The sequence below is a fragment of the Lycium ferocissimum genome, chromosome 11, assembly GCF_029784015.1.
Source record: "Lycium ferocissimum isolate CSIRO_LF1 chromosome 11, AGI_CSIRO_Lferr_CH_V1, whole genome shotgun sequence".
NCBI classification, from domain to species: Eukaryota; Viridiplantae; Streptophyta; class Magnoliopsida; order Solanales; family Solanaceae; genus Lycium; species Lycium ferocissimum.
In genome coordinates, this window is record NC_081352.1 from 39,549,390 (window position 1) to 39,559,839 (window position 10,450).

The 10,450-nt window shown below is 34.5% G+C and overlaps 1 protein-coding gene and 1 long non-coding RNA gene across 2 annotated transcripts; both read right to left on the reverse strand.

Annotated features, from left to right (window-relative positions):
* Positions 1 to 3,602: 3,602 nt before the first annotated feature.
* On the reverse strand, positions 3,603 to 5,656 carry LOC132035956 (uncharacterized). The gene is made up of 5 exons (XR_009409493.1): positions 5,609 to 5,656; positions 5,165 to 5,415; positions 4,821 to 4,947; positions 3,889 to 4,215; positions 3,603 to 3,716 (listed from the first exon to the last, which is right to left on the reverse strand). It is a non-coding gene; the product is annotated as an uncharacterized LOC132035956 (long non-coding RNA).
* A 168-nt stretch (positions 5,657 to 5,824) lies between these two features.
* On the reverse strand, positions 5,825 to 10,108 carry LOC132035955 (putative disease resistance RPP13-like protein 1). The gene is given in 3 exon segments (XM_059426137.1): positions 5,825 to 5,879; positions 5,975 to 6,384; positions 6,386 to 10,108. Coding segments are annotated over 2 exon segments (3,972 nt in total). The 5' UTR covers positions 9,977 to 10,108; the 3' UTR covers positions 5,825 to 5,879; positions 5,975 to 6,003.
* Between the last annotated feature and the right edge of the window lie 342 nt (positions 10,109 to 10,450).

Here is a 10,450-nt window from a genome sequence, read left to right on the forward strand (position 1 = left end):
TTTTAAATTTATTCCTTCATCATTTATCCATGACAATAAAAACTAGAGAGAGAAAAAAATCATGTTCGATGTAGTGCTTGGGCCCATGCTTGCACCGGCAAATCCTTTCTAGTATATATATAAAAGTAGCGGCTTCTATGTAAGTGAGCACTGTTGCTAATGTTATTTAGCCTTTCTTAAATACAACTTCAAATGTCCCTGCAGCAATATATGTAGCAAAACTTTAGTCAAATTAATTCGTTTGATCTTGTTCTATTTTGATTTGAAGTAATGGAGAGATTACTAATTTGGTTGTGGTTATATAATTGAGAGAAAAAAAAACTAGAATATCATCCCGATAAGATCAAGCATGTCAGTTCAACTTTATGTTTTCGTTTGAATTTTCGTTACAAGCTTCTATGAATGAGAGCTTTTTCTTCATTTAGTGATGAGAGAGATTGATATGCAAATATTGCTTTGCATTAATAAGAGTCATAATTTCAATTCGAGTAATACTTCAAACGTACTCGGCAAAAAAAATAAAAAATCAAAAGTTTTGTTGTACGAAATTTTTACTCCCCTTAGAACACATTTATAGTAACAATTTCTTTTATTTAAATTGAGGGATTGACAGTACGTACATGCATATTCTCCCAATACAAACATATAAACATGAATAGTACATAACATTTAATCAAACAAAATAAATAAACCAACTTTTATTGGTACAACCAAAAAACAATAAAGAATTTCACACAACCAAAATATGTTTTAGAACTGTGAAGAATTGCAATCTGTTACTTGGGCCTACCATGTCAAGAATATGTTTTAGAACTCTGAAGAATTGCAATCTGTTAAATTATTGCTGAAGCTTAAATGATACTCTGGCTCTAATAGCTTAATGTTTAGTGACAAGGGTTCCTTGAAGAAGCACATTAGCAGTTCTAGTATGTGTTTTTGGAGATAATAATAGGTGTTTATAATAATAACCTTAGTTGTCTTAAACAGATATTACTCAACCTTGAAATGGTCTCTACAAAAAACTTTGTTTTACGTATTAATCGCTAGATAATAAAAAGAAGCTGTGTGTTCTAGGAAAGGATTTCTTTTCTTTCTTTATTTTTTTTTTTTTTTTTTGCAGAGCTCCACTAAGCTAAGAGTTTCTGTACAAGAACAGGTTTTCTAATATTGAAAATTAGGCAACAACATCAAACCTTATAATTTTAAAGATGATAAGGTGATTTCAAAATTTTCAATTTCCATTCTCTATGTTTTCCACTAAGCTAAGAGTTTATTTAGATGCTCTTACTTTCCGTGTGTTTGACACAAGAAATATATTCAAAGTACCAGGTTTTCTAATATTGAAAATTAGGCAACAAAAGTTGACGAAAATAACTCCTCAAACCAACTAATAACCATCTCAGTTTAAAGATGATAAGGTGATTCCAAAATTTTCAATTTCCATTCTCTTTGTTTTCCCTCGATTGCATTCAACATAGGAAAGATGATATTTGTTTCAGAGATTCTCAGATCAACACTAAATTGCAATAGTGCCATTTTAGTCGGGGAATGTGCCTAATCTAGTATTTAGATGCTTTTACTTTCCGTGAATGTGTTTGACACTTTGATTAAATACAGAATTTATGAAATAAAAGAAGACACTTAACACAAACGCTAAATATATTCAAAGTACCAAGATTGCCTTAACTACCAATAAATAAATGAGGGGTGGTGAAAATTCCACATATCTTTTCATTTTCTGTATCTTAGTGAAAAATTAACTTTTTATATTTATTTTTTTAATAAACAAGTCATGTCAATTTTTAAGAATAAAAAAATAAAAAACTGTTAATTTTAAAATATCAAATTTTTAAAAATAAAAAGACAAAGTCACTAAAAACATATTACTACTATATAACTAAAGTAACATATTCAAAATTCTTTTAAAAATAAAAAAAAAACTAACGTTTAAAAATGATTTTTATTTAAAAAAAGTTTATTTTCTTAAAACTTTTTTTTAAAAAAAAAAAAAAAAACTGAAAACCAATTAAAAAACATTTTTCTATTTGAAAATAGTTTATTTTTATAAACTGTTTATCCGAAAAAAAATTGAAAAGTCGAATTAAAAAACTGATTTTTCTTTAAAATATGGAAAAATGGATTTGTTAATAATATGAAAAGCTTGATTATTTTTTTTAAAATGTCTTAAAAGATCTTGATTTTCATGATTTCATTTTTCTTAGCACTTTTATTTTTCAACAACAACAACAACAACAAACCTTGTATAATTTGAAAAAAAAACTGATTTTTTATAAAATTTTGAAAAAATTAATTATTTTTTTAAAATGTGAAAAACTATATTTATATTCATATAAACCCTCGAAAATACAAATTTTTAAAAAAAATTAAGTTTTTCCGTAAAATGTAAGAACTAACTAAAACCACCCTAAACTAAACAACAAAAATTCAAATCAATAGCATTGAATCAACCGAAAATAATAACAAAACAATATAAGTCATGTTTCTATGATACAATACATTATTTTTTAACAAATAATTTTACCTCTTTTGAATAAAAACCCCAAATTTGACAAAGCTTCCAAAACTTCAATTTCACCAAATATCAACCCAAAAACTTTGAAAGCCAATCTCCATTCTGAAAGTAGCAAAACAAAACAAGGAATCACAAAAATGCTCAAGAATTCTGAAAATTAAAGATCCTCCCTATTTTACAAGAGTCTCTACTAAGAACTTTACTATAGCTGTTCAATGATAGAGCAACATGCAAAAAAGAAAGATTGGTTATACTAACTGTTAGCAAAAGTTATTTGCAATATATTGCTTTAACTAAGTTGTCTGTGTTTGCATAGTTGGCAGTATAAGTAAACAATACTCACTTCGTCTTATTTTAAGGTGTCTTATCTTCTTTTATTTTTTACGGTCTGTCCAAAAACGAGTGATTTTTTTATATTTAATAAGCTGATAAGTCAAATATTTTATATAATAAGTTTAAGTTCAAGCAGTACATGAACTAAAAATCTTCAAGCAAGATTAGTTCATGTTTCAAATTACTATGCACATCCAGCTGACATATCTACCTACGTTAATGCCAAAAGATTTGTAGTACATTAGCATTACTTTATGGTTACACAGTGGAAGTAAACACTCCACGCTTCTTAACCATATTTAAGAAAAAGAACAATTAACAAACAAGCAATGACCTATTGTAATTTGGACAAAATATCAGTTCTGATAGTTAATACCACTGGATCATTTAATTGATACTATCGACTAGTCCTAATTGGTGTTCAAACTTACAATTTTGCTTGATATTTGGTTCTAAGACTGATCAAAGATAAGTAGTACTGTCAAATTCCACACAAAAGAGAAGCACTTCTCTTCACTTACAGTTTGCTGACAGACCACATTTGAGGTGATTGTCTATTCAATGAAGAATGTTAGCATGCTTTTTCTTTTTCCAACTGAGCTAAGAACATATCGTTACCAAAATCCTGATCAAGAAAAAAAAAAAAAACTCCCTAATAGTTGAGGCCAAGTAATTCAAAATTCTGATGCCTCTTGTATTTTTATATATAGGAACTAGAATTTTCTTCCACATGTACCTTGGATATTCTATTAGAGACTCCGCATTTCGAAGGACAATAAGATTGTACATATTTTCAAAGCACAAGGGTGAACATGTGCAACTCTATACCGCATCCTCCTTTCTCAAGTCACTGGAAAAGTTGAAACAACAAAAATGCATGAACTAGGCAGGCCTTTTCGCAGCAGTATATGATTATGTTTTGCTATGAACTTCCTAGATAAAATTATTACTCCTTATTCCGACCTAAACTAGGTCTTTTTTCCTCACAATGTATAAAACTTTCTGTAGTTGCAACATATTACCTTTTTTGTCATCTTTCATCCTGATCTGAAGATGCTTCCTCAGCTTCATAGTGGCAATAGACGCAGTACTACCATAGAGAAGGGGAAGCCCACCTCGGAAGCCATTTGACCATGAGTTCACAACTTATGATCAGAAAGAAAGATTTCATCTCGTCTTTAAAGTCTACCAGGAGACCGAGTGCTCCATGAACAAAAAGCGCTTCCTGCTCCGTCTGCAGCGCTTGCTGCCTCTCCTCACAATTACAATTTTATCCTGTCTCTATAAGGTGGGAGTGGAATTTTTCCTTTATTTGTCCTTTCCATTCACTCGGATTTCTTCCTTACATGCTGCTCAACAAGATTTAACACAGGAAAATAATTAATAAACAAGAAAAGAGAAGTAAAGAAAAAAATAAAAACCTATTGAAAAAGGGGAAAAAAAAAAAAAAAAGGAATAACTTACATTTATCAGAATACCACTCGTTTCAATCATTACAGTTATTCCCGATCAATCTCAACAGTTGCAGGAAGGTATGAGCAGTTTTTGGTCGGTAATGGACAGTTGTAAATAGATAGTCTAGAGATGGAAGAGGGCATCCCTTTTACTGGAAGGGGTTGGAGATTATGACAATGATATATATGCAGCTCAGAGATTGAACAACTCCTACAATGACAATGGATCAACTATCAAATCAAGCTAACAGATAAGCAAAGGAGAAATCCTCAAAACTAACAGTCAAGTTATCTGGACAGTAAATTGAAATAAACGAGTTAAGCAAGTCTGACTCATATTTTGAAGAGCTTATATGAATCAGTTAATAATAGACAAATTAAAAAGAGATGACTCTTTCTGGATAATGCTGTCTATTCATACACATAAACTACAAACTACTACCACCAGAAATAAGATCTTGGTAACTAAAACATGGGTAAATCGTCTTCTGTTATCTAACCTTGAATTTATTCCAAGTAGGGTACACTTCCTTCCCTTTTCCCTAGTTCTAAGGTTCTACTCGAGGTTGAGTAATGGAAATAATTTGAAGGAAACTTCATAATCTCCAAAGTTATCAGTCCGAATCTCTGAATATCCAAAACAAGAAAATGGTGTTTTAACCGTTGTGCTAAAGATCCAGATTCTGACAAAAGCTCAGTATTTGCTATCAAATGCAATTTTTCATCAACGGTTGAAATCAAGTGCGATGTAACATGGCTTAAATAATGGAAGCAGATATTGGAAGTCTTTTCCAATTTCTTTAAATTTCAAGCTTAATGTAACTATTTTCTAGGTCTTGGCTACCTGATTGAGAAAGTGAGGTTGCGTTCCTTAATTCCTTTTGACAAAAAATGCGGAACAGAGCCGAACAGCTTTCATGATGGCGAACAATTTTCCAGTCTGCAAAATTTGAGGGAGAACATAGGTTAATAGACAAGAAAAGAGAGTCTTAATAGTCAAGTAAGATGAAGATATATCACAAGAATATATGAATTGCTATTGAGATGAATCTCCAAAGGCAATAAACATCCTGCTGACATATATTAAGCTATCAACTTTCTGGAGCAAATTATTTCAATTCCTACCTATACTAGATTTTTTTTTTTTTTTTTTTTATCACCTTTTTTTGGGAATCTGCAAATATATCTGAAGATTTCTTTTATAATAGATTCCAGACTGCTCAACAAGATATAAAGAAAAAGAATTATCACCAAGCAAAGAGAAGTAATCAAAAATCAATATATTCACCTGATCTGAAGATGCTTCCTCCACTTCACAGCGGCAATAGATGCCACATACTGGTCAAAAAGATTTAACAAAGAAACGAATAAACACACAAGCAAAGAGAAGTAACCAAAAATCAAAAGATACTAAGAAAATAGAATAACTTACATCTATAGGAGCATCCCACTCGTTTTAATCATTACAGGTACTCCCAATCAATATTTATGGTGGAAATATGATCCACTAAGCCCCCTTCTCGAATTTTTGACGTGGTTTGAGCAATAGACGCTCCACACTGCTCAACAAGATTTAAAAAAGGAAAAGAATCAACAAACAAGCAAAGAGAGGTAAACAAAAAAAAAAAGCTACTGAGGGAAAAGAATAACTTACATCTGTTGGAGCCCCATTCGTTTTAATCATCACAGATATTCCCAATCGATTTTTATGGTGGGAATATGAGCAATATTTGGCCAGTATTCTCCCTTGTCAAATTCTAGAAGTGGTTTGAGCAATGGGCAGTTGGAAATAGATAGTTCAGAGATGGAAGAGGGCATCCCTTTTACTGGAATTGGAGGGCATTGGAGATAGAGGGCAATCCATGATGGTCAGAGAGGGAAGAGGGCATCCCTTTTACCGGAAGGGATTGAGATTAGGACAGAGAGGCACAGAGAGGGCAGTGCTGATTCTGGAATAGATTGGAGATTAGGGCAATCACAGATCTCTAGACGTTGAAGTGAAGTGAGGCGCAGAAAACCTTCAGTCGGTAGTGAATGGAGCTCATTATGGCCATGTAATGATAGCATTAGAAAGAGACGAGGGAAGCCCTTCTTCCAGCAGTGACTGAATTTGAGGTAAATTATGAGTATATAGATATTCAAGAGAGGTGAGGCTTTTGAGAACTTGGCTGCTTAATGTTTTCAGATTGGATATTTCAAGTCTTCGAATAGAGCAAGGCAACTCCCAATTCTCATCAACAAGAATCTCTTCATCGCTGCCATCATGGAAGATCTGTAACTCTCTGAGACTGGGGAGTCTCTGTAAACGCCACTCCTTTCGGCCATTCACCAGTTTCTTACAATCATAGTTCTTAAGGACTTCTAAATTGCAGGGCAATCCTCCTTCAGGAAAGGACTCTATTTCTGGACAGCTCCATAGTATCAGCTCCTTAAGAGATGGAAGGAGTTCCTGCATACGTTCTGGCAGCCACTTCAGCTTCTCGCAGCTCTCAATATGCAATGACGTCATCTGAGTCCCACATGTCACCGTAAGTCTTTCAAGATTCTCACAATCCCAAATATTGAGAGTTTCAGTCCCAGTAGGAATCAAAAACCTAGTAAGGCTGTGGCAATTCTCTACTTTCAAATCACGTGCTCTTGGGACCAACTCAGGTGATATATCACATCCACTTAGATCCAATTTCTCCAGAATAGTTCCTCTAGAGATCATCTCACCAACTGATGCCGCCTCCAATTTCAGTTTCCCACAACCATCTATCTCTATTGTCTTCAAGGTATTCGACAGAATGCTAATAGGTAAGGAGGTAATAGACTGACAAGCAGTAATTTCTAATTTAACAATCTGCTTCATTCCCTGAAGTTGGGATGTAAACAGTTCAGCGTCATCAAAAAGAACTCCAACCTTAGGAGAACCAAAAACTTCAAACTCTTTCAAATTTGAAAGTTGGATATTGAGTTCAGGACATTCTGAAATTATCAATATTGTTAGAGAACAAAGATTATCAGGTAACTTCCCAATCAACTTGGGGCAATCTCTAATTGAAAGTTCCTGAAGTGTAGGGAACTCTCCCTTCCCGAGTACATGCCACTGCTTCCACCCCAGCATCTGCTCAAATTCAAGCTTCTCAAGAGAGTTAAATGGCTTTTTGAAAGATGAACTACCATAGAATTCTTCAGTCACCTCTGTTATTCGATCCATCCCTCTAATGGCGAGGAATTTCAATGAAGGAAGTTGTCCTAGTGATGGCAAGGAATAACAGTCCTTGCAGTTGCTAAGTGACAATTCCACCAGCTTAAAAAACGAATGATCAGCAAGCCAGTCAGCAAATTTTGTACCTCTATATCCAGTGATTTGGAGTTCTTTAATGTTTGGATTTGGATGTAGCTCATCAAGTATGTCTCTTTCAGTTTGTGAATTGTCGGCAATACTTTCACTCCACATCAACAATAACTTTTCAACATGATTCTTCTCCCTCATGTTTGCATTTTTAGCTTCCCTTTTATCAACCACATTTTGCAACTCTAGAATTGATAGAGATCCATACAAGTTATGTAGTTCACCCAAATTTTCAATTCTCGAACCACTGCTACCACCTATAAAAAATTTAGCTCCCACTAGCATATGGAGGCTTTTCAACTTGCTCAGATGTAGCGGCATCTTCAAGCAAGCAGTGCCGCTAATATCAAGGTGACGCAAGTTGATTAGCTTTTCCATCTGCAGCGGTAACTCCTCAAGATATTTACAAGATGACAAGAGAAGTGTCTCTAAGTTGTACAATGCACAAACGGAATCTGGTAACTCTGTAATCAGTGTCCAAGAAAGGTCCAAAAATCTTAGGAGTTTTAATTTGATAAACAAGGCATCAGGCAACTCCTCAATCCGATAAAAAGACAATGATAGTGCTCTTAAGGATGTTAGTCTTGGCAATATGTTATGCAGCACCCTCTTGCTTAGCATAAATGAGGAAAACCCCTGGAGAGAGATTGGAAGCAATGTCCTCAGCTGCTCCAAATTGCAGAGGGGTTTCAACTTTTCAAATTCACCATCAAATCCCATTGAATATGACAGGTGTCGACTTTTTCCCAAAACATGAGATCCTTCGTTATCTTCCAACCTGATACAACCTTTTGAAGATGCAATTTGGGCCAAATCATTGACAAGGTCATGCATTAAGAATCCCTCCGTATTCCATTTAGAAGACGCTGGGACCCTTTCGAACAATGATCTTGATCTCAACTCAAGAAAATATTGCTTACCTGAATGCAACTGCTGTACAAGACCATTTGCAATCCACAGGTGAATAACTTGGTCTTTGCTAAATTGATAATCTTTGGGATATATTGCACAATAAGCAAAACATTGCTTTAAATGTGCAGGAAGATCATTGTAGCTCAACATCAACGCTGGTAATATACCATTCGAACGACTTGGCAGCTCCCATATTTCACTTCTTAAAATGTCTCTCCACTGATCCACCTCTGGTTTGGAGCGTAAAATACCAGCAAGTGCCTTTAGAGCTAAAGGCAATCCTTTGCACTTGTGTGCAATTTGTTTTCCAACCTCTTCAAGTTCTGGATGTTCCATAGGATCTATGTTTTCAAATGCATGCCTTTTGAATAAAGACCAAGATACTTCACTCGACAAAGTCCCCACGTTGATTGCCTCACTACCCATCATCAAGGCAACACTCTCCTTACGTGTCGTCACGATGATCTTACTTCCTATATTTCCTTGTACAAAAAGATTTCTCAACTTATCCCACTCATTATAGTTATCATTCCACACGTCATCAAGGACAACAAGAAACCTTTTTCCCTTTAGGCTTTCCTTCAATTTGACCTGTAGCTGATTGAGATTGTTATCAACCTTTAAGTCAAATGAGCCAATTTCCTGAAGTAACCCTTTTGTTATTCTGAGAGCATCGTATGGTTCAGACACACAAAACCAAGCTTTCAAATCAAATTGGTTTTTCACCTTCTCATCATTGTAAACTGCTTGAGCAAGTGTTGTCTTGCCAACGCCCCCCATGCCAACAATAGGGACTACAGTCAGATTTTTTCCATTTGCATCTTCAGACAATAAACGGTCAACCAATTCCTTTATTTCATTCTGCCTACCAAAGATATCAGATTCATCAACCAAAGAAGTTGAAGGTGTCCTAGTTTCCTGTTTAGTCGAATCAAGATTCTTTGTCAGATGAAGGTCACCTATTTGCTCTTGCAACTCCTTCAACGTTTCAATGGTGTATTCCAACTTCTCCCTTATGTTAAGAAAAAACTCATCACTTAGGCCCAAGTGAAGGTCACTTACCTGCAAGTTGCTTATTCTTTCAGCAATATTTTGATGCTGACCTTCCACCTTAAGCCTCAAAGCTTCATAATTGACTTCTTCTATTAAGTTTTCAGCACCGTCCACAGCATCTCGAAGCTCGTTAAGCCACTCGCTCACACATGGATCTGATTCTTGCTTATTCTCTGCATCACTTAGCACACCTCGAAGGCCAAGCAAAGTCATCCTCAGCTTCTTTAACAGCCCAACATCATGCTTATTCTTCTGAAACATCTTGAGCAGCTCACCCTGAGGAGCAAGCCTATCAAAGAGAACATTCAAAGCTGAAGAGAGAAACGCACCACCAACTGCTAAGCCAACCTCCATTTCTGAGATCTGCAAAGCAAAACAAGGAACCACAAAATGATTTTAAGAATTTTGAGAAGATTAATAATGTTTCTATCTTAGAATAATCTCTACAAAGAACTTTATTTTACCTGTTGAACGCTAATAAGAGTAATCTGCAAAGAAGAATGATCAGTGATTTCTCTCTCTCTCTCTCTCTCTCTCGCTAGTGGTCTGTCTTGTAATTGGTACAACGGTGTTTTCTAGTGGTATTAGTAAACAGCTACAGCCTACAACTGACAGCCATAGGAAAAAAAAGAAGCAAAACTGTCCTTTTCTCTTTTCCAAAAGTATGACTTTTCATACAACAAGAAGATAGATATTTCGTAATGGAGTCTGATTTCTTGACTATTCATTGCTCCCTTCTTCCATAATAAGTGTCGTGTTAATTATAAAAAATTGTTTCATAATAAATGTTGCTTTAGAAAATTAAAATATAAATTATTTAGCTTTTTT